The sequence below is a fragment of the Ptiloglossa arizonensis genome, chromosome 1 (assembly GCF_051014685.1).
Source record: "Ptiloglossa arizonensis isolate GNS036 chromosome 1, iyPtiAriz1_principal, whole genome shotgun sequence".
Lineage (NCBI taxonomy): Eukaryota > Metazoa > Arthropoda > Insecta > Hymenoptera > Colletidae > Ptiloglossa > Ptiloglossa arizonensis.
This window is the reverse complement of record NC_135048.1, coordinates 27,702,871-27,727,121: the sequence shown is the minus strand read 5'-3', so window position 1 is coordinate 27,727,121 and position 24,251 is coordinate 27,702,871. Positions and strand designations below refer to the sequence as shown.

General features: G+C 44.7%; 2 protein-coding genes across 11 annotated transcripts in view; one reads left to right on the top strand and one right to left on the bottom strand.

Moving 5' to 3' along the window:
* Positions 1 to 16,870, bottom strand: part of Itp (ion transport peptide) — a 39,962-nt gene extending 23,092 nt beyond the window's left edge. The window contains exon 1 of one of the 5 annotated variants that reach the window (XM_076317479.1): positions 16,826 to 16,870. Coding sequence is in view for 2 of the 5 variants with exons in the window: in XM_076317436.1 (XP_076173551.1) it covers positions 9,188 to 9,247 (60 nt within the window). In the remaining 3 variants the exon portion in view is untranslated. Of the gene's footprint in view, positions 1 to 2,604; positions 3,984 to 6,142; positions 6,676 to 9,187; positions 9,281 to 16,825 lie in introns of those variants that run through there. The other 4 variants (XM_076317436.1, XM_076317474.1, XM_076317446.1 and 1 more) reach the window with 4 other exon arrangements.
* Positions 1 to 23,945, top strand: part of LOC143149813 (uncharacterized) — a 49,130-nt gene extending 25,185 nt beyond the window's left edge. For 5 of the 6 annotated variants that reach the window (XR_012992888.1, XR_012992887.1, XM_076317523.1 and 2 more), the window contains exon 2: positions 23,493 to 23,945. Coding sequence is in view for 4 of the 6 variants with exons in the window: in XM_076317523.1 (XP_076173638.1) it covers positions 23,493 to 23,673 (181 nt within the window). In the remaining 2 variants the exon portion in view is untranslated. Of the gene's footprint in view, positions 1 to 18,198; positions 18,335 to 23,492 lie in introns of all 6 variants that reach the window. The other variant, XM_076317512.1, reaches the window with a different exon arrangement.
* Positions 23,946 to 24,251: the final 306 nt, after the last annotated feature.

Here is a 24,251-nt window from a genome sequence, read left to right as displayed (position 1 = left end):
TTCGATCGGAGAGTGATCGAGCGAGCTCTTGTTTAATTCAACGTGAAATTTAATTTCGCTTTTCAACCGCGGGTGTAATTTTTACCGAACGAACGATCGATCGAATTCGTCTTTGATTCGTTATTCGAAATTTGTATCCACGCGAGAGTTATTCGAATCGGCTTCCACGTATTCTACACAACGCGCCGTATAACCTTATTCAACAATTCGAACGAACGACAGATCTAATCGATCCTTTCTTCGAAATCTTTATCCAGACGAGACGTTCGCTCGTCACCGAATGAAAATAAACCGACCCAAGCGAAACGAAAGCAACGACGTAGGTTCGTCTATTTAAAAATCTTTCATTCGTAGACGCGAATCCATCCAAGAAACGAGCTTTCGTGTCTATTTTCGTACACGTCGAAGAGAAGGAGGGGGGACCGCGATTAAAATCAAACACCGAGGGGTACACCGAGTTCGGAAAGGCGTCACGATCTAATGCGATTAATCGCCGCTACGGCTTGGCTCGTAACACGAACCGTTGTAAATACGCCCGCAGTGGTAAATGCATTCCGTTCTCTTTAAATAGTTTCGAGGGAACGTACGAACTCGACGAACGTGGCGTCCGTTGGTCTAAGAAAAGATCGCCATACGGTGTTTACGAATATCGCGGGTACGTACCTACAACCGCGTTTCCAGAACAGTTTCGCACCGCGGAAATGACGCAACTTTCGCGCGCACTTTCCAACCGTCGCGTCGCGATCCCGTCGTGGGTAAACGCGGGAGAAGTCGGGCATTCGCGTATCCTACGAGCAGGAAGCGTGTTCTCGGGTCGACAACACGAAAAATATTTTCACATCGCGGCCGCGGCTCGATTCGTCGGCAAGTCGTTAACGTTCGTAATCGTTGTCACAGCTGTTGGGCCCCGGCTGTCCGACGTTTCGATCTTCCGTGCCTCCCCCTCCCCCGCCCCACCCCATCCCTTCCAACCGGTCTCCTACTCTTCCCTCTCGGGCACGGGAGAGACGGGCGGCGAATCGCGTATCCGGCGTGCGCATTTTTCGGAAAAACGTACGCGGGAAGTCGAACGTCGGGAAGAGTCTAACGCAACGACGACGGCTCGATGCTCGCAAGAAAAGGCGCGCGCACGCTCGCCGAGCGAGTTTCTCGAGAGGCGTGTCGCTATGAGCTACAGGTGGTTGTTGCACGGTTCCTCCTACTCTTTCTACGACTTCTTCCGTTGCCGTTTCTTATCTTCGCTAATTTCTCTTTGTTCCTCTCGTTCTGTTTATCCCTGCTCGCGTTTCCACGATAAGCGCGTAGGTATTTCACCGGTTTGTCTATCCGACGACGAGATCGTTTTCCGCGTGAATTTCTAACGGGTGTGTAACGTTCCCGTTTCACGGAATAAAACATCACATGCGAAATCTGTCGCGCCGGTACGGTTCGCGACGTAATCCCCACCCGAAAATATATATGCTCGTGGAACTCCGTAGAAACGAGCTCCTCGAAATTCAGGCACCTGTTGACCGCTCTCGGGCGTCGACAGACTAACGAGACTGGACGCTCAGTGACGATAGCGGGCCGTATTATTCCGAACCTTCGATTTCCGCGAACTGTAAACACAGAGGGCTCCTCGCGGCCGGCAAAGCCGTTCCGTGCATCCGTTATCGCGAGCGTTATAAATCGTCCACCGAATTCGAGCACACGCACATCCTCCTCCGTCTCGAGCGACAACCTCCGATAGAGTTCTGCTCTCCACGCGGCGACGGAAAAAAATACAATTCGCGCTTAAAATAGATATTTTCCGCGTAGCGAGCGGGCCCGGCGTCCCTTCCGTTCCGCTTTCGATTCGACTCGATTCGAATCGTATCGGGGCAAAAACGATACATCTGCCCGGCGCGGAGCGCTGCTGAATTTCTCTCTCTCCTCCACCTCTTCGTATGTTGGTCTTTCAAGCATGAGTCAACTCGTGTTTGGCCCTCGCTCGTCGGCCCTGAGTAAAAGATTCTCTGAATGAACTCTAAAGATAGAGATCCCCTGCTTCCACTGCTTCTCCCGAGCTTCTTCCCTCTCTTTCTCGTTAACCTTCTCGACGGCATGGTCGAATTCAACTCGTCCACGTCCGATTCCGTTTAAACTTTCCGTACCAGACGCCTTTGGATATTTGTCGACGAGCGCGTTACGCGTCTGCCCGCGCGCCGTATACACGGGTCCAAATGAAATATATCTCGCCGGAGAAAATTTGACAACGAGCTGCCGGACGGACACGCCGGTAATAAATAAGCGAAATTCGCGAGGAGAGACGAGAGGAGGTCGGGCGAGGGAAGACCGTGGGCGCGGACGCGTTCACGGTTTTCGAAAAATCTTCACCGCCTGTTGATGCTCCGCGACCGTACTACCGGTGACCGGACGACAACAAACCGTAGGAGAGCGCGTCCACGGAAATCTCGTCGACGAGAACCCACCGAAATTCGTCCGCTCGTTGGGAAAAAAAATTGTCCACGCAGATTTTCTCGTACGCGACGCGGTCTCGGTAGACGGATTCTCAAACTCTGTTCGTCGTTCGCGGTAACGTATCGCGTGTGTTAACGGGACGAACGTTCAGTAAAACTCACTTACCATTTTCACGAATGCAACGAGCTCGCGTTTAATACGAGCCGAGAAGGTATACGCGTGAAACGATACTCGAACTGTCCCACTTGCGGAGTACAAGTAACGTGGTAAGGACTTACGTTTAACGCTCTTCGCCCCGTCTTTTCGCCTTTCCCCCTTTAGTCCGCCTCTTTCGATCTCTTTTCGCCCGCCCTAGCCTTTTTCCTTTATCCGTCCGTTTCTCGCTTGCGCTCACTCCTCTTCTCTCCTCCCTGTGTTTCCTATTCGCCCGGAACCAAAACCTCGCCGTCCTTTCGCATTTACACGAAAACGTCTCCTCGCCCGGTTGGATTTCTTCGCCGGTATCTTTCTTTATTATTTTTTTTTCTCTCTCTTTCTCTCTCTCTCTACCGGTTCGTCGCCGTCGTCGTCCGTGTTCCTTCTTTTCCGCTTTCCGTTCCTTCCTCACCCAGCCCTCCCTCCCTCCCCGCCCTGTCTCCTCTAGACCGTCCCCCTTTCTCTCTATCTCTCTCTCTCTGAACTCGTGCGTGCACTCTCACTCACTCACTCACTCACTCTCTCTCTCTCTTTCTCTATCTTTCTCTTTCTCTCTCTCTTCCTAGTAGCCTTTCCGTGAACGACGAATCCTTTATTATCCAACGCGTGCGTGCGTGCGTGTGTGTGCGTGCGGTGCGATGCGGTGCGGTGCGTGCGTGCGTGTGTGTCCCCCACGGAACGGTATACCGTTCTTCTCGTGGACGACGCCAAATCGTTCAATCGGCGACAGTTCGTTCGTGCAGTAACCGTCAAAGATCGTTCACTACGCGATATTAACGGTAACGAGCGTCACGACTCGTTTAGAAACGGCACGACAGGTGGCACGATTGCGTTGTCACCGTTCGGTTCGTGTATCTCATTTTCACGTTGTCCCGTTTACCACTGAACACTTCCCTTTTTCGTTGGAGTTCCTCAAACGTCGCGGAAGGAAACACGCGAGACAAGTACCACCGCGGAACTGTGGTATCGCGATCTCGAGAAAGGCGCGCGCGCGGCAGAATGCCCGCCCGCCTCCTCGACCACCCACCCCCTTACGGCTCCGACACCGTCGCGACCGTCGGGGCCGAACGACGCGAGATATATCGAAGGACAACCGTTCACCGACGCGATCCGCCGCGCACAGGTGGGCCGTGCGTGACAATCCGAACAACCGATCGGATTGGCCTTTAAACCATGGGCGAGATTCGCCTCTCTCGCTTCGCTTTTCTCTTCCCTCGCATTTGTCTCCGCGTCGCTCTGTTTCTCTATTTGTCCGGCTCCGTGTGCCCGTGCATCCGTCTATTCCACCAACCAACAAACGATCATCTATCCACCCTTCCATTTGCGTACACGGTTATCCGGCCGTCGATCTATTCGTCAATATATCCCACCAATACACTCAGTTATATATATACATATATATTTATATATGTATTTATATATATTATATATATACATATATATATGTATATATATATATGTATATATACATATTCGTTTATCCGGCCGGCGATCTGTTCGTCTATGTATTCGTTTATCCGGCCGGCGATCCGTTCGTCTACGTATTCGTTTATCTAGACTATTCGCGAACTTACTCGTTCGTATATACAGCGGTTTCTCCGTATATCCGTCTATTCGTTGCGCGCTCGTCCGGTTCTCCGCGTATTCGTTCCTCTCTACAAATTCCTCCGTCTATTTACTTACGTATCTACGTACATGTTTATTCGTACGTTTCTTTATTCGTCTATATTTCTTCATTACTTTATTCATTAGTGTATTCGTTTCTTATTCGTGCGTATATTATATACACTCGTCTGTATATTCATTCGACTACCCATCTACCTATTCATCTGTATATCCATTCGACTAACCATCTAGCTATTCATCTGTATATCCATTCGACTACCCATCTAGCTATTCATCTGTATACTCATTCGACTACCCATCTAGCTACTCATCTGTATACTCATTCGACTGCCCATCTAGCTACTCATCTGTACATTTATTCATCTATATAGTTATTTATCTACGTACTCGTATATTTATCCAACAGTTAATTCCCTACATGTTTACCTATTTATCCGTCGACGTGTGTATTAATTTACCTATCCATGTACATTTCTATACTCCTTGGATTTATCTAGCAATATTTCCTAGATATCCGTCTACACATCGATCCATCGATCCATACGTTAATCAATCTATCCATTAATCGACACGTCTATACATTCTTCTATTTATACATCTAACTATCCGTCTATATATACATCTGTCTATTCACCTATCTACCCGTTACTCCATCTACCTATCCTCCTATATATCCCTCCATCTATTCATCCTATCCACCCGTCTATATATATTCCTGCGTCTATTTACCTCTCTCCATCCATGTATCCATCTACCTATTTATGTATCTATCCATCTATCTTTCCGTCTATATGGGTATCCATCTTTCTGTCTATCCATCGATCTATCGATCCATCTATCGGATACTCGTCTATCTTCGTCGCGATCGGTGTACAACCCGCGTTGCCGCCATTTTTTTTTTCCATCCGTTCGCGTATTTTTCGTTGTTTCTTTTCCTCTCTCTCTCTCTCTCTCTCTCTCTCTCTCTCTCTCTCTCTCTCTCTCTCTCTCTCTCTCTCTCCCTTTTCTTTTTTCCTTCTTTCCCCCGCACCCGCGACGTTTACGCCTGCGTTCTGTTTACCCGCGTTACACTTGGTGTCTTGAGCTCGACGCTCGTAGGGGACAGTCGTCCAGCGGTCCACGAGCGTGTGCGCCCAGCCAGCACCACACGGACTTATCTATTTGTCATCTACCTACCTATCTATCCATATATCTCCTCTATCTATCCACGTACGCGTCCATGTATCCGTCCATCTACCCACATACCTATATATTTATATTGTATATCCACCGTCTATCACACTTTCATAATCTCTTCCACATACCACGGCCGCTCTCTCTTTCACACAGTCAATTCACCCTGGCCCCCCTCCCACTCTGTATCGCGCGCGAGCGCGTTTCTAGTCGCGCTTCGAAGCTGGATAGTGGCGGAGAGATGCGCCCGCCACTCGTGAATGTTCGGACTCGCGTTAACTATATAGCGCGGACTGTAGTCGCTCGTAATATGGCCGAGTCGCTGACCAATCAGAATCCCGCGTTCTTGTAAACTCCCCCGGCGTTTTCCGCCACCTCCGCCACCTCCACCTCCGTATCCACTTCCACCTTCCGTTGCCTCTTGAACGTCTACAAACTCCGTCGCCTCCCTCGCTTACGACCAACTTACTTTTCGTCCTTTGATCTCTGTTTCGTTTATTTTTTTTTTTCTTTCTTTCTTTTCTGTTCGTTTTCTGCCCCGCTCGCCCGCTTCGATTCTCGCGAACGATTCCCTCGAACACGTGTCCAAGAGTTTTCTCAACTTTCGACAATGCGTCAACGTCGCGTCTACTCGCACTCGAAGTCGTCGTACGCGACACGAGCGCGTAACGCTTCGTCCTAGTTCTCGCAACGCGTTTAAAGTACTCACGATGATCGGTTGGTTTTTGCCTCGGTGAGTTTTTGCACGGCCGCGATACGATCGACGCGACGCGTGGGAAACGCGTTAATTGTGCTGCGAGAATCACGTTCGATCGCCGCGATCCGTGTCATGCCGGGTTTTCCCAAATACACGGAAACACTTGGAACGTTGTTCGTAGGAGCACCGAGCCGCTACTGAAAATCGTTCGGCGGCGGTTCGCGTAAACTCGCGTTGCGGTTGCATCAACCAACGATACAGCTGCGCGTTCGTTACGTCATTGAGCGTCTCGTTCGAAACCGTGGCCGACGTTTTCCCTAGTTTTCGGCGCGCCACGAGTCGCGCCAGTGTACCGATGCTTTTCGACGTGGAGTTTCTATTTTTTTTTTTTAATAAAATCGATGTCTTTGTGGCGATACGTTTTCGTAAATATTTAAACAACGAAACTTCGCAACGTGGAAAATCGTTTCTGATTCGATCTTCACGCGTATTTTTCCCCGCTCCGTACGCGCACGAAATCGCGAAGGTGGAGGCGCTCCGTTGCGTAACGCGACACGATCTTCGACGCTCTTCTCGCGAACTTGTTAACGAGAGTACACTTCTTTTTTATCCGCCAATGATTCATTACACGCGCGAAGTGGATTCATTGAGACGAGTCACGTCCGACTACGTTTCAACGGGACAGAAAAAGCAATTAAAACGATTACGTCCCATTTCGCGCGTCATCGGCTTAACGAGTTCGGAGCACGGTACGGAATCTTTGAAATCGTGAACTCGCAAAAAATACAACGCGGAGAGAATAATTCCGTGAAACGCGATCGGCTACGGTCTCCTCGTGCGGGATCTACGCGGGTTTCGAAACGCGCGAAGAGACCCATGGACGAGGAAACGGCTACGGATATCGTCTCGAAAACGCGTCGGGGCACAGGTGTTCGTTTTCTCGAATTTTTAAAATTACGTCAGTTTTTTAAATTGTTCCAGTTTTAAATATTTCTCGAATTTTTTAAATTCCTCCAGTTTTAGAAATTCCGCCAGTTTTTTCAATTTCTCCAATTTGAAACATTTCTCGAGTTCTAAAGATTTCTGAAATTTTAAAAATTCTTCCAGTTTTAAACATTTCTCGAGTTTTAAAGATTTCTGAAATTTTTAAAATTCCTCCAGTTTTAAAAATTCCTTCAATTTTAAAAATTCCTCCAGTTTTATACACTTCTCGAATTTTAAAGATTTTTGGAATTTTTAAAATTCCTCCAGGTTTAAAAATTCCTCCACTTTAAAAAATTCCTCCAGTTTCAAAAATTCCTCTCGTTTCAAAAATTTCTCCAGTTTCAAAAATTCCTCCAGTTTCAAAAATTCCTCCACTTTCAAAAATTCCTCCAATTTCAAAAATTTCTCCAGATTTAAACATTCCTCCAGTTCCAAAAGTTTCTCGAATTTTGAAAATTCCTCCAGTTTAAAAAATTTCTCCGATTTAAAAATTCCTCCGATTATTAAAATCTTATCAAAATCTCTCGAGTTTCAAAAATTCTTCGAGTCTTAATAATGTCCCGAGTCGCTACAGCGGAGAATAACTTGGAGGGAGAAATGTGTCCGAGTCGGGGTCTAAATTAAATAACGGGGGTACCGCGTGCGCTGCGGTTCGTCTCGGCGCCATTTTGTTCTCTCGCGTCTAACGCGAACGCGAAAAACTCAATTTGGAAGCTTTGATGCGCAACGAAAAATTCATCTCGATCGCGGTTCCTCGAATTCTCGACGATTCGAATATTCGGTAGAAATTTTCAAAGAAAAACCGAAATTACCGACGCTCGTGATCGAGAAACGCCATTTTGTTCTCCCGCGTGTAACGTGGTCACAAAGAGTTCCATTTCTAAGCTTACAACGCGTATTATTCACGGTAAGAAATTCGTTTCCATCTGCGAAAATCTTTCCCCGAGTTTCGTAAACCCACACTCGAGATGAAATTTTCAAACGAAAGTCGAAATCATCGGGGCCAAGAATCGAGACAGCCATTTTGTCTTCTCGGATGCAAAGTAGACATTTGCTCTTACTTAAATAAAATATTCCATTTTCGAAAATTTAAACATTTAAAAGTAACAACGTTTCTGGGGTTCGAATTTCCAAACAACCGAGATAACGCTCATGGGTATTTGCAAGATTTAACTAAGCGCCATTTTGTCTTCTCGCGTGCAAAATAGACATCCGCCTTTGCTTAAATAAAATATTCCATTTTCGAAAACTTAAAAATTTAAAACTAACAACGTTTCTGGGGTTCGAATCTCCAAACAACCGAGATAACGCTTATGGGTACTTGTACGATTCAACTAAGCGCCATTTTGTCTTCTCGAGTGCAAAGTAGACATCCGCTTTTGCTTAAATAAAATATTCTATTTTCGAAAACTTAAAAATTTAAAACTAACAACGTTTCTGGGGTTCGAATCTCCAAACAACCGAGATAACGCTTATGGGTACTTGTACGATTCAACTAAGCGCCATTTTGTCTTCTCGAGTGCAAAGTAGACATCCGCCTTTGCTTAAATAAAATATTCCATTTTCAAAAACTTAAAATTTTTAAACTAACAACATTCCTACGCTTCGAATCTCCAAACAACCGAGATAACGCTCACAAATACAGGGTCATCATTCGACCACTCGCCATTTTGTTTCCACGCGTTCAACTTAACCGCAAAAAATACCAATTTCAAGCTCATCTTACACTCGATCCCCGTTAAAAAATTCGCGTCGCTCCGTCCCATGCAATCGCTACAAAAAATTCCCCCGAAAAACCCTCTCTCCCCAAGATAACGACAACCGCCTAGAAGCGAAAACGTTAGAATCTCCCCTGGAACACGAAAACCGTGACGATACAAAGCGAAGACGTGTACTCGAGAAAACGAGGCATCCTCGATCCCTCGATCTCGCGTCTCAAAAGCCCTCTAGTACCGATCACGGAAAAAATGGTCTCCAGTTCGCGCACGCGTGGTTCCAGTCGCTTTTCCGCGTACCGAGCGCCGCGGTTTCTCGAGTTGCGTACGCGGGTGTCGTTCGACTCTCGAAACTCACGTAGCGTATCGCAAAGTTGACACGGGTTCTCGTAACGCGTCGACGGTCGTTGTCCCCCATGGTGGATCGTACGCGCCGGCGGCAGCTTCATCTCCCTCGACGAGCGCCCGCGTCTAATCGGAATCGGTCCCCCGTGTCTCGGTCGTGTGACTCAAGGTAACATCGTGATTCGTACAACCGCGAGACCCAGCGTGCCGAAAATCGTCCTTGGGAACGGTGGATACACCGTGAACGGTGTACGGCGTGCGTTAAACGCGTGCACGCGTACACGCATACACGCGTACACGCGCTCGCTCGCGATGGTACGACGTACCGTCCTCCGGTCTCTGCCCTTATTTAGCCACCTCCGCGTTTTCTCCGCGCGGAGACGCTGCGTCGACGCCGCGCACTCCCGTCACTATTTTAATCCGCGTTGAAAACGCAACCCCCTGGTTTAACCAGGTTCCACGGTACCCCACGAACGGTTCCACCGTTCGGTCCTCCTCGAAATCTTAACGTGGATGGTTACGATTGCATAACGGCAAACATCGCGACGATCGACGACTGTCAACAGCGTGGCGAGCTGATGGGTTTAATGTCTGTATCCGTGCCAGTCGGTACACACGCTCCGACTAATCTTCTCACGCGCTCGAGCTTAACGTCGGCTGGCTGAGTCTCCTCGTACCAGCCGAATCGTTAAATTCGTCGCGCACTAAATCACACCGGTCTGTCTACGGGTGATTCGACACCTGCTCCGCCTCTTTTCCACGTCTCTGGATATCTTTGCTCTATATATATATATGTATATATGTGTGTCTATATATGTATGTATGTATACGTGGAAAAATTTAGCCCAGACCCGTTCCTTTTTCCATCTTACATCTTGGTTCTTCGGCTTGGAGGTTCGTCTACGATTTGGGTGTCTCTCCCTCGAGTGTTCACGGGTCGGCTCGACAACCCCCGAAAAACTTTATTTCTGGACCATCGGAACGGAAACGCGCACTCCTGGTACACCGTCGTTCGAGATCTACGAGGCTACGGGACTCGTTTTCTCTCCTATTCTCGTTGGATCCACGATCAACCGAACACTCGCGTATCGGTTCTTTCGTGTGTCGCGACCGGTCCGCGTATCGAATCCGCGATACGATACCGACCGGGATGATGGGTTCACCGTGAACGATATTCGTGAATCGCGTGACACGATTCGGTCGTGGACCGCGGTCACGGTTACGCGGTGAAACGAATCGATGGCGTTACGATCGTACGTGGGTGAAAATACGGTACGAAGATACCACGGCGTTAGACAACCGAGATGGACACCCGAACGAGAGCAACACGCGGCACCAATTTATCAGTTTCAGAGCAAAGAGCAAAGCATCGGTGATAGAGTGGACAATCTCGGTGAATACTGACTCGAACTGGTCGTGTAGGGCTGCGAGGCACGCACACGCTTCGCCATCCTTTTCTGTTACGGCCGAGCCCCTCTGTAGGTACGACTGCCACTTAACGCGAATGGACGGTTAAAAGACCCTCCTGTACGAGTCAAGCGGCCACTCGAAACGACTACGATCAGCCTAGGTTCCTCTTGCGCGCAACCGTTCATTGCTACACCCTCCCCCCTACCCCGATACCTACTTTCCTCCCACCCTCCCTCATCGCCCTTTCCGACGTACCTCCGCACGCGCGTGTTCCCTCGCGGTGCATCGTGTCGTGTAACAACGAAAAGGTTACTCCATTTACTCGCGCGGCGAACGATACGCCGCCGGGACCGAAGATCGACGAAATTTTCGCACGTTGAGAGAGACCTCCAACGTACGAGATTTCGTTTAACCAGAGAATTTTTCGCTAGAAGGATTTGCGGACTTTGGGAGAGACTTCGGATGTACGAGATTTCGTTTTCGAGAAGAATTTTTTGCTAGGAGGATTTTCGGACGTTGGGAGGAGAGACTTCGGATGTACGAGATTTTGTTTAACCAGAGAATTTTTTGCTAGCAGGATTTTCGAACGTTGGGAGAGACTTCGGACGTACGAGATTTCGTTTTCGAGAAGAATTCTTCGCTAGATGGATGTTCTAAATCGTTGAAAAATCGAGATGGAAAGGATCGTTGATGACCGAAATTTTCGAACGCACGAGATTTCGTTTTTCAGAAGAATTTTTCTTTAAGAGGATTTTCGTGTCGCTAGAAAATTGAAATCGGTGATAACCGAAATTTTCGAATGTAGGAAGAGACTTCGGACGTAGAAGATTTCGGTTTTGAGAAGAATTAGAAGAATTTTCGTGTCATTAGAAAATTGAAATCGGTGATGATCGAAATTTTCGGAAATAGGAAGAGACTTCGGATATACGAGATTTCGTTCTACAGAAGAATTTTTCAATCGAAAGATTTTCTATATCGTTGGGAAATCGAGATTAGTGATAGCGAAGATATTTGAAATTTTCGGTTGTAGACGAGACTTTGAACATCCGAAATTTTGTTTCTAGATCGGAGAATTCTTTGAGATGCAGAAACAAAGGTCTTCTATACTCTTGAGAATCCTAATTCAGTATACAATAACGCCCTAGGGTCGATGATATTTGAAATTCTCGGTTGTAGACGAGACTTCGAACGTACGAGATTTCGTCTCGGACCAGAGAATCCTTCAAGACGTAGAATCGGAGGTTTTCTATATCGATGAAAGATCAAGATCGACGTACGATATGCACTAGGATCGAAGATTTCCGAAATTCTCGGTAACAGAGCTTTCGAACGTCCGAGATTCCTTTCGCGATCGTATAAACCTTTATAGCAAGGAATTAAAAAACTCTTGTATCGTAAAGAAATTAAGCACGACGAACAATACACGGTACAATCACTATTGTCGCCAATTCTCGGCAGTAGAGCTTTCGAACGTCCGAGATTTCTTTCCTGCTCGTACGAACCTTCAAACTGAAGGATTAAAAAAAACTCTCGTATCTAATCATTGAACACATCGAACGATACACGATATGCGATCGAAGTTAAAAATTTTCGATAACAAAACTTTCGAGTATCCGAGATTTCTTTCCCGATGGTACGAACCTTCAAACTGAAGGATTAAAAAAATTCTCGTATCTAAACATTGAACACATCGAACAATCCACGATACGCGATCGAAGTTAAAAATTTTCATCAACAGAACTTTCGCACGTCCGAGATTTTTCTTCTCGGATCGTACGAACCTTCAAACTGAAGGATTAAAAAAACTCTCGTATCTAATCATTGAACACATCGAACAATCCACGATACGCGATCGAAGTTAAAAATTTTCATCAACAGAACTTTCGAACGTCCGAGATTTTTCTTCTCGGATCGTACGAAGCATCGAAACGGGAGACGAAACTACTTCCGTATCGTCGAGAAATCGAGAGTGGATCGATCGCGGAAGCCTTGGTTTAAAAAAGAGAAAAAAAAGTGACGCATCCACTTCGTTAAATGTTCACCGATCGATACCAGAAATTGATCCTCGGAGTTGTAGCGCCGAATTAACGATCGTTAACGAACGAGTCGCGAGAGTCTGCACGTCCGGAGCGACGACTCTAAGGAAGGAAAGGTGTTTAATAAGGGAAAAGAGAAACGGGAGAAAGAGAGAGTGTCCTTTTCCGACAAACGTACCACGGTAGGACGCTATAAATAACTCAGCAACTTCTCTGAAAACGGAAAGTAGCTCGCCTTCGAGTTCCGTAGCAAATTCCCAGAATAGCTTTCTGGATCGGTGTTCGGTCGGTCGGTTGACCGCTTGTTTCCTCCACTCGCGATTATCGCTCGAAACCAATCGAGAGCACGATTTTCGTTTCGACCCGTTCCGTTTCAAACTTTCTATTGTTAGAAAAAAAAAATTACATTAAACGCGTTCGTGAACCGTTTCATCGTGGCTCGGTGTCCCTCTTTCGATGTTTTCCTTAGCTGGTATCTGGAACCACTTGTACCACGATCCGTATGTATACAGGTCCTAAAATATGCGGCCGAACTCAAGGGAGTTCGTACACTACTCGTTGCAACGATGAAAAAACGTTATGTAAACCGCGCGTCTGGAAATGTTTTCCTTCCGAACGGGTACCCCTTTAAAGTTGCACGTCGTGGAAGGTATTTAAAGTGGTCTCCTCGAGCGAGGAGACCGTCTTAAATTTCACTAATATTATCGTTCTTAACATTCTTACGATGTCTGACTATGGACAGTCCACGTTTCACTGTACCGAGCAATTAAAGTTTACAAGGTTCAATTAGTGTTCGGTCGTTTCCACATACGGGTGCATCGTTAATTTACATGTGTTTCTCGGTTACATCCTAAATCCTGTTAACTCTGGATATTGATTTTGGAAAATTATCATCGAGGGAATAACTATTGTGATTACTTTCTTTTATCAACAGACAGGAAAGTTACTCGATATGTGTGCTTTTCTGTTATAATCTAAACTCTGTTAACTTTGAATATTAACCTTCAAAGTATCCCACAAAGAAAATAACAATTGAAATTATTTTTTTATCAACAGGACAAAAGTTTTATCAACTTACTCAATATGTGTATTTTCCCATTACATTCTAAACTTTATTAACTCTGGGTATTTTTCAAAGATTCCCACAAAGAAAATAACAATTGTAATTATTTTTTTATCAACAGGACAAAAGTTTTATCAACTTACTCATTATGTGTGTTTCCTCGTTAAACTCTAAACTCTGTTAACTCTTGATATTAATTTTTAAAAATTCCCACAAATAAAATAATAACTGTAATTACTTTTCTATCAACAGACACGAAAGTTTCATCAACATACTCAATATGTGTGTTTCCTCGTTACACTCTAAACTCTGTTAACTCTTGATATTAATTTTTAAAAATTCCCACAAATAAAATAATAACTGTAATTACTTTTCTATCAGCAGACACGAAAGTTTTATCAATATACTAAAATATGTGTGTTTATAATTTTTTTTATCAACAAAAGCACCAAAGATACTCCGATAATCGATATCGAAAATTCATTCACCGTATTTTCCAATTACCATCAACGATTCACACGCTCGAGAACCACTTCGCGCCGCTCGAATCACCCCGCCAGCGAACAACTTTCGAGGTCTGGAACGCCGACGCGCTCAGAAACCGAACTTTCGGTTCGTATTTTTCGTACGCTTCGCGAACGGTTCGTCTCCCGCACGGTTCATACGATAGAGATCATTGGCTCTCTCTCCCTCCTTTTCTTGCCAACCTATTACTTTCGACCCTCTCTGTTCTCTGTCCATCTAACTCCTGATAGAATTACAGCGCAGGCCTCATCATCGGGCATTGTTAACGCCGACCTTCTTCATTGGGTCAAGATCGCGTGTATTCCGTGTCCTCGCGATTCGTCGAAAGTCGAAGGGTGGAAAATTTCGAAAAATCGACCGGTTTCGTCCCTTCACCCTTCGTACTGTCGAATGATCGACAGTACGAACACGTTCCTCGCCGATTCCCACCGAAATGTACTCACCGAGTACACGCTCGAAACCGCTCGCGATATCGTTCTCGCGCGACCGTGCCAAGATGCAATTGATGTAAATTAAAGTAACGATTAGAGGAAGCGACAGAACTTCATTCCGTTCTCGGCGCGGCGCGCCGAGGCAGACAGCTGGACGCACACACGCGCGCACTCGCTCGCTCGTTCGCTAGCTCGCTAGCTCGTTCGCTAGCTCGCTCGCGCGTCGAGGCTCTCTGTTTATTCGCTCGCTCGGAGCGAACCGTTTGTTCGTCGACGGGCTTACTCCGAAATGGAACGCGACCACAAACAACCGAACCGCGGACGAAGAGAAACGAATCCGACGAAGAGCAACCGTTGGAGGGGGGGAGGGGGGCACGACTCGCGCAATTTCATTTTCTTCGCGGATCGCGCGCCACTCGCTCTCCACTCTTCAGAGAAAGAGATATAGAAACGAAACGCAGCCTTTGAAACTAGCGACGCTCGCGGTTCCGATTACCTCGAGAGTCGACCGTTCCACTCTAGGAGGGGTGGGGTGAAGGGGCCAGAATGCCCCCCTGTGATGGCCCCCCTCGAGATTCTGCTCGTTTTCCGGGAGCAACGGTGAAAACGCGATCAGAGGAAACGGAATTGCGTCGATTTCTCGCGGGATGTTTTTTTTTTCGATAGCCCCCCCGCCCCCCTCACTGACCCCCCGCGAAATTCTTATTTCTCGGAGCAATGGAGGAAACTGTATTGCGTTTCGTGTTTTTTTTTCTTTTTGGAAAAGTCCACTTCTGACGTCCTCTTGAAGATTCTAATCGGTTGTTTGTGTTTTTTTTTCAAAAAGCCCCCCTTACTGACCCCCCACGAGATTCTGATTTCTCGGAACAACGGAGGAAACAATATTATGTCTCACGATTTTTTTTTTTTGGAAAAGTCCCCCTTTGACGTCCTCCTGAAGATTCTAATCGTTTTTTTTTTTTTAAAGCCCCCCTTACTGACCCCCCACAAGATTCTGATTTCTCAGAACAACGGAGGAAACGATATTATGTCTCACGGTTTTTTTTTTTCTTTTAGAAAAGTCTCCCTCTAACGTCCTTCTGAAGATTCTAATTGTTTTTTTTCGAAAAGCCCCCCTCACTAACCCCCCACGAGATTCTGATTTCTCGGAGCAACGAAGGAAATGGTATCGCGTCTCGCGTTTTTTTTTCTTTTGGGAAAGTTACCCTCTGACATTCTCCTGAAGATTCTACTTGTTTTTTCGTATTTTTTTTATTCTCAAAGCCCCCCTCTGGCCCCCTCTGAAGTTTCCATTTATTTTCACAGAACAACGAAGAAAACACTCATCGGTGGAAATGGAATTACATTGTTGCTTTCTTGATTTTTTTTTTGTAAAAGACCCCCTCTGACTCCTTCCTGGAGATTCTACTCGTTTTTCCGTGCTTTTTTTCGAAAAACCCCCTCCGACCCCCTCACCAAGTATCCACTCGTTTTCACGGAGTAACGTAGAAAATAGTGACCGTTGGAAACGGAATTTCGTCGTCATTTTTTCATTTTTTTTCAAGAAAGCCCCCCTCTGACCCCTTCTTAAATATTCTACACGTTCTCTCGCGTTATCTTCCTCTCGAAAAAGCCCCCTCCGACCCCCCGCACCCAGTATCCACTCGTTTTTCCGGAGCAACGTAGAAAATAGTGACCGTTGGAAACGGAATTGCGTGGTCGTCTCTTTTTTTTTTTCATTTCTTTCTTCTCTTTTCCTTTCCTCTTTTTTCCTTTCACGCGCCGAAGGAAACGCTTCCGTTTCAATTCGACCCGACCCGACCCGAGGCGAACCCGCCCCCGCTTCGTCCGGTTCTCGTCCGCGCTCCGTTCCCTAGCCACGACACGCGACACTCGACACTCAGACACACGACACTCGACACTCGACACTGAACACCGAGGACGTACCCGGAGCTCGAAGAAGACGACGACGTACGAAAAACTCTCTTCACGCGGTGCGAAAAATCGTTTCTCCAAATGGGAGAGAAAAGAAAGAAAGAAAGAAAGAAAGAAAAAAAAGAAAGAAGAAGAAGAAAAAAAAATAATTTTCTTTCCCCTCGGGGGGGCCCCCCATCACGAGGCAGGGGGCGCTCGACGTACGCGTTTCCCGTTAACGGTGGCGTGTGCGTTGTTTCGCCGGGTACCCGGGTACCCCACGATAGACGTACCTTGATCTACTCTTCCTTGAATGGCAGCAACGGCACCACGAATAGATTCCTTCTGATCCGGGCGTCGCGGCGTTCCGCGTCTAATATACACCTCTCGGCGGGTGTTCCGTTGCGCGCGTCCTTCTCTTTCAGGGGGAACCCCTTTCTGCCGCCACCCCTTCGGCACGCCACAGAGAATCGCGTTATCGCTCCTGCCCCCCTGGTCTCCCTGCTCCCGCGACTCCGCTAGGCTGGGTGCCATCAGCTGCCCGCCTAATTGCGAACCGAGCAGAAATAGAGCCTGCAATCTTCCTCCTTGCGAGTAACGAGTGGCCGACGTCTTCTTTTTTTCTTTTTGCACGGCCCCCTCCCCGCCCACCGCGTTCAACTTTCCTTCATTTCCATCCGTTTCTTCCGTCCTTTTCAATTTTCCCCGGTTGTTCGCGTTCGTTTCTTCTTCTTTGCTATCGGGGAGACGTGTTTGCGCGCGAGAGAGAACTATGGAGAGAGCGCGCGTGTGTGTGTGTGTGAGAGAGAGGGAAGGTGCGCGTCAGAGTTGAGAGAAAGAGGGAAAGAGAGCGCGCGTCAGGGTAGAGTAAGAGAAAGAAAGAGAGAGAGAGAATGTGCGCGTTAGAGTTGGGAGAGAAAAAGAGAGAGGGCGTTAGAGTCGGGAGAGAGAAAGAGAGAGGGCATTAGAGTCGGGAGAGAAGAAGATAGAGGGCGTTAGAGTCGGAAGAGAAAAAGAGAGAGGGCATTAGAGTTGGGAGAGAAAAAGAGAGAGAGCGTTAGAGTCGGTTAGAGTAAAGAGAGAGCGTGTTAAAGTCGGGAGAAAGAAAGAGAGAGGGCATTAGAGTCGGGAGGAAGAAAGAGAGAGGGCGTTAGAGTCGGTAGAGAAAAAGAGAGAGGGCATTAGAGTCGAGAGAGCGCATCAGAGTCGAGTCGGAGAGAGGGAGCGCGTTAGAGTCGAGTCAGAGAGGGAGAGCGCGTCAGGGCCGAGTCAGAGAGAGAGACAGAGAGATTGAGAGAACGTTAGAGTCGAGTTAGAGAGGGAGAGAGCGCGTTAGAGTCGAGACAGAGAAGAAGAGAGCGCGATAGAGTCGAGACAGAGAAGTAGCGCGTTAGAGTCGAGTCAGAGAGAGAAAGAGGGCGTCAGTGACGAGTCGGAGAGAGAGGGCACGCGTCAGGGTCAAGTCAGAGAGACAGAGAACGCGTCAGAATCGAGTCAGAGAGGAGAAAGAGAGAGAGAGAGTTGATCAAAGTCGAAAGAGAAAGAGAGAGGGCGCGCGCGTCAGAGTCGAGAGTCCACGAGTTTCGAGAATCGTGGAAGGGAAGGGACGACGGATACGTGGGCGTCGAAGAGACAACAAAAGATAGTTGATCAGCGACAATTTTAGGATACACGTGGAACGCAACGACGGAGAAATTGCCTCGGGGACACGTGCCGTCGTATTCTCGACGTGGTCTCGCGAGGGTGTCGAGGGTGCGGAGGACGCTCCGGATGCTACCGTAACGAGTACGTAGTTTCACTAGGTGAGAAGTCAATAGGCCACACGTGCTAATTGCCCCGTATGGCCCACGACTAACGAAAAATACGTTCGAATCGCTTCGTACACGAGCGATGAATCAATTTGGGGTGTCGAAGCACGGTTGTGTACGCGATAAGAGAAGACCGAGCGTTTTACAGGGGTACGCGCCAGTACGTTTAAAGAGGTGCAAGTGAATTGTGAAATGTAGCAATTTTCTTTTGCATTGATTTTTATAATAAAATTCTTTAATTACGAATTTATCGCGAAAATTGCGATTAAAATTGACGGAATTATTCTACTCGATATAAGACGAAGGGACAGTGGGAAATGAATCAAGATCGACGAAAATACGTCGTGGAAATGTAACTGTAGGTGAGAAACTCGTATCCAGATACAAGCGAGAAATTACTACCAGTATCCAGATACTAGTTAAAAATTAGTAACTTTGTCTAGACGTTAGTAAGAAACAAATAATAATTCTTAGATTTTCGTAGAGAATGTTTCCCAACGTCGATATAACTTTTACTCGTACCATAACATATAACATCCAATCTAACTTTTACTCGAATAATAATATCCACTCATACTTTTACTCGAATCATAATATACATAATTTCCACTTTTACTTTCACCTTTTCTTACGACTCCGTTTTATTTTCTTCACAATCTATCGGTACAATAAGTAATACCTTTACTCGAATCGAAATACATAATTTCCCATGTTACGTTTACCATCATTAGAATATTATAATTTTCAGTGAAAATTCAAACATGAAATAATTCTCTACGGTAAAAATCGACGTTGTGGAGAAAAATGAGCCGTTTATTTCGATCGAATTCGATCTCACGGCGAACGAGCAACGCGTGATCCGATCAACGTTCGCGACCGATACGAAGCTAGATCGTAAGACCGAAACTTCCCCCCGTGATCGAACGAGGTCGCGTTCGAAAATAGCCGAGCAAAATATTTTCCGACGAAAATTACAGACTTCGCCGGTTCGAAACGTCGTACGTCGTACACACGTTAACGTTACGCGGCTCTGTGTGCACAGGGATACCGCGAGTTTTCCACAACGTCGCCGGTAACATTCTTCGAAACGCATTGAAAGTCTCTGTTCTGTCGTAATATGCACTTTCCACGACCAGTTGGGCACGTACTCCGCAGTAATTGACTCGTACCGATAGTCAACGCGGTTGGCCGTGCCCGACGACTCTATCGGGACTCAATTATAACTCAATGATGTTCAACGTTGCGTATCCCCGTTGCGAATTGCTCGCGGCGCGGTTCTTTTTCTGGTCAAGGGTAGATGGGAAGAAAGTTACAGTTAACCCTCCACGGACAAGCTGGCGTGGAACGGACGATTTTTTATTGTTGAATATCCTGGTGATCTTAAAGACTCGAAAACGATCTTGGAACAAAATGAGCTTTTGAAAAATTGAGATATTGTTAAATATCCTGGAGATCTTGAGGATTTGAAAACTCAACGATCTTGGAACAGAGTGAGCTTTTGCAAAATTGAAATATTGTTAAATATCCTGGTGATCTTAAAGACTCGAAAATTCAACGATCTTGGAACAGAGTGAGCTTTTGAAAAATTGAAATATTGTTAAATATCCTGGTGATCTTGAGGACTCGAAAACTCAACGATCTTGGAATAGAGTGAGCTTTTGAAAAATTGGAATATTGTTAAATATCCTGGTGATCTCGAGGACTCGAAAACTCAACGATCTTGGAATAGAGTGAGCTTTTGAAAAATTGGAATATTGTTTAATATTCTGGTGATCTTGAGGACTTGAAAATTCAACGATCTTGGACTAGAGTGAGCTTTTGAAAGATTGAAATATTGTTAAATATCCTGGTGATCTTGAGGGCTCGAAAATTCAACGATCTTGGAACAGAGTGAGCTTTTGAAAAATTGAAATATTGTTAAATATCCCGGTGATCTCGAGAACTCGAAAACTCGAAAACTCAACGACCAGAGAGAGTTTTTGAAAAATAAAAATAGTAGACATAACTCAGACCTAACCCTCCGCAGACAAGCTCCTGTGGAATGGACGATTTTTTATTGTTAAATATCCTGGGGATCTCGTGGACTTGAAAATTCAACGATCTTGGATCAAAGAGAGGTTTTGAAAAATAAAAATAGTAGACCTAACCCAGACCTAACCCTCAGCGAACAAGCTCCCATTGAACGGATGATTTTTATTGTTAAATATCCTGTTGATTTTGAAAACTCGAAAACTTAATGATCTTGGACCAGAAAAAGCTTTTGACAAATAAAAACAGTGTCCACGGAAAGTAATCGAAGACTCAAAAACGCAACCATCTTGAAATTGATCGTACGAACTCTCTTACAGACAGGAACAGACAATTTTTTATTTATTTTTTGTTAAATATCCTATTGATCTCGAAGATTCGAAAACTCAACGATCTTCAATCTAAAAGAGCTTTCGACAAATAAAAACAAAGTTCGACGAAAATAATCTAAGATTCGAGAACTCAACGACTTCGAAATTTGAGATCTTGAGTAATTAAAATCGAGTTCGTGGACCTTCGAGGAATTTTTGAAAAGTGTTGTCTAAAAAACGCAAGATCCCAAATTATTGGGTACACAAAGTGTCTACACGTAGGGTTAATACTTGTATTTCATTTCGTATCCGGACCGTGTATTTATTATTGTATTTTCCTTCTCATCTGTTCCAAACGATCCAAAATGGAGTACAGAATGTACACGAATGATCGTTAGGAACGGATGATGCCGAACTCGTAAATACCAAGTACGCGATATCGACGCGAAGGAAACATTAGCAGGTATAGCACCCGAGCGGCTGCATGCACGTGCAAATGCGAATCTACTCTCCTTTTATTTTAATACCGGCGCTGCTGCCACGCTGTCTAGGCGTCTAGCTCGAACATATTTGCCTTTCCTTTCTCTTCTTTACCTTCCATCCCTTCTTCTTTATGTCTTCTCACCGATACCACTTTTTCGTTGCCCCCTTCACTAACCATCGCTACCTGCTTCGCCCTGTTTCACCATGGACGCACGATAAGCGAGGTTCCCTACCACGGACTTACTTTTTTGATACCTGAATCGGCCACGAGAAACAACTATTTGGAGCGGAAAATACCGATATCTCGATCGAAATCTTAATTTCAGAGCGATCCAATCTGAGGCGAGCCTTTAAGATCGACTCCACTTTCTACGAGTTACTTGAATCTGGTTAAATTTTAAGTGAACCAGGCTCTGATCGAAAAACAATAATACGATAATTATACACCGTTTGTGACGAGACATTCGTAATATAATATTCGTAAATAATTGAAGGGAACGAATCTGTGTATAATAGTGAAATTTAATACGAAATAGAAATGTTTGGAAATTAATTTACTTTCTAAGTATATATGTATATATTTCTGTGCAATTATATCTGTTGCACTAACACGTATGTATAGGTTATCGAAGAGAACTTAAATTGGAAGGAAACTGTACTCAGGGTTGTTGTATAATTTTTTTAGTCGTACGAATTATTGGACGATCACAACTTGCAGTGGTCGATATTACAGTGGTTTAAATAACAGTGGTCTATATAACAATAGTATATATTACAGTGGTATATATAACAATGGTCTATATTACAGTGGTTTAAATAACAGTGGTCTATATAACAATAGTATATATTACAGTGGTCTATGTAACAATGGTCTATATTACAGTGGTCTATTTAACAATGATTTATATTACAGTGGTTTATATTACAGTGATCTATATAGCAATGGTCTATATTACAGTGGTCTATATAAGAATAGTCTATATTATAGTGGTCTATATAACAATGGTCTATAGTACAGTGGTCTACATAACAATGGTCTATATTACAGTGGTTTATATTACAGTGGTCTATATAGCAATGGTCTATATTATAGTGGTCTATATAACAATGGTCTATATTACAGTGGTCTATATAACAATGGTCTATATTACAGTGGTCTACATAACAATGGTCTATATTACAGTGGTTTATATTACAGTGGTCTATATTACAGTGGTTTATATTACAGTGGTCTATATAGCAATGGTCTATATTATAGTGGTCTATATAACAATGGTCTATATTACAGTGGTCTATATAACAATGGTCTATATTACAGTGGTCTACATAACAATGGTCTATATTACAGTGGTTTATATTACAGTGGTCTATATAGCAATGCAAACGAATAAGCATGCAAAATTTCAACGCAAAATATTCATTACTCAATTTTCTATAATTTTTTAAAATTGTCGCGTGCACCGTTGACTTCCTACCGACCATTAAATCTAACTATTAGGGTTACTACGGGACATTTAAATATCCCGCGAATCAATCAAGGAACTGACGAAAAGACGCTTAAAAATTTTCTCCAATTTTTTATTTCGCCCGCCTTGCCGCAAGGCTCGTTCGTTTTGTCCGTCGTTTTTTCATTAGACAATTCCCCTTGGCTCCTTTCTCCTGTCGCGGTTACCAGAAACGACTCTCTCGATAAGACGATCTTATTTTCTCCCCTTTCCTTGTCACCGATAATGGATCGCTCGTTAGCCTGGCGACACGATACACGCGCGCCTATACGCGTACAGTCGGGGTACATTTAACGAGGTGCCCACATGGTCGTTGTCGCGGTGTTTCTTCGATCGTTCGCTGTTCCGTTTCCCCGATCATTTTCGTAAGTTACGTAAATTCGATCAGTGCCACTATTCAAGGACAATTCAACGAACCGTGAGCAAGTATCATTCTAAATTAATTTTCCTCGGGTCTTTCTCGACCCGTCGCGTCCTCACATTGGTTTTTCTTACAATTAAAGCTACTCTAATAAACGTGTCCCTGTGTATTCTTAAATACCCTCGTTGCAACGTGAAACACACGTGTAGCATACATTTCGATGATTCTTTATCCAGAAATCTCGAATGTCGAAAGAAAGAACGCGTTAACGCGATAAACGCCGTGTATAATATCTCTACTTGTGATTTCCTCATCTCAGTAATTATAATAGATATATAGATAGAATATCTTTCGAAATTCTGCGATGGAAATTTTTCTTTTTCTTAGCTAATAATTCTTTTGTTAGCTCTAATCTGTCTTTTTGTTTTCAAGCTTCTGATAACGATTTCTTCTCTTTTTTGTAGCGATGCTTCCAGTCGGAAAATACATCGTGCAGTTCCCAGAAGTATCGAGTACTTGTTCATGACTCCATATTGGTTTCCATCTTGCACCGATCTGACGAACGCCGTGCTTCAACCATGGAGATTCAACGTTTCTTCGAACATCGAAATTGATCGACTATTCAACGTTTTTGGTACATTGTAGCTGTTGGTCAATTTAGGTTGACGATTATTTGAAAGTCACTATTATTAATAGACACTTTTTTAGACTTATTTGGAATACAGGGATTTCAATTTTTTTATCGGAAGAAATTTATCAGAACTTATCTAAACTTATTGAAAAATTCAATGTTATAAATATTCTGAACATATCTCCGCTCATACCTATGTAAACATTGGAAAAATTGTGACAATATTTACGACGAAAACTTTATATAATACAGCACTGATGGACAATAGTTATTAAAAGAAACTTATCGGAAAATTTAATGTTATAAATATTCTGTCCATCTCTGTCCATATATTAATTATGTAAATATGGCACTTATGTACAAATGTTATCGGAAGAAACTTATCGGAAAATCTAATGTTATAAATATTCTATAATTATATAAACGCTGGAAAAATTGTGACAAAAGTTACGATAAACAGTCTATATAATACAGCATCGATGAACAATTATTATCGAAAAGAATTTGTCGGAAAATCTAATGTTGTAAATATTCTATCCATCTCTGCCCGTACATTAATTATTTAACATTGGAAAAATCGTGACAAAAGTTA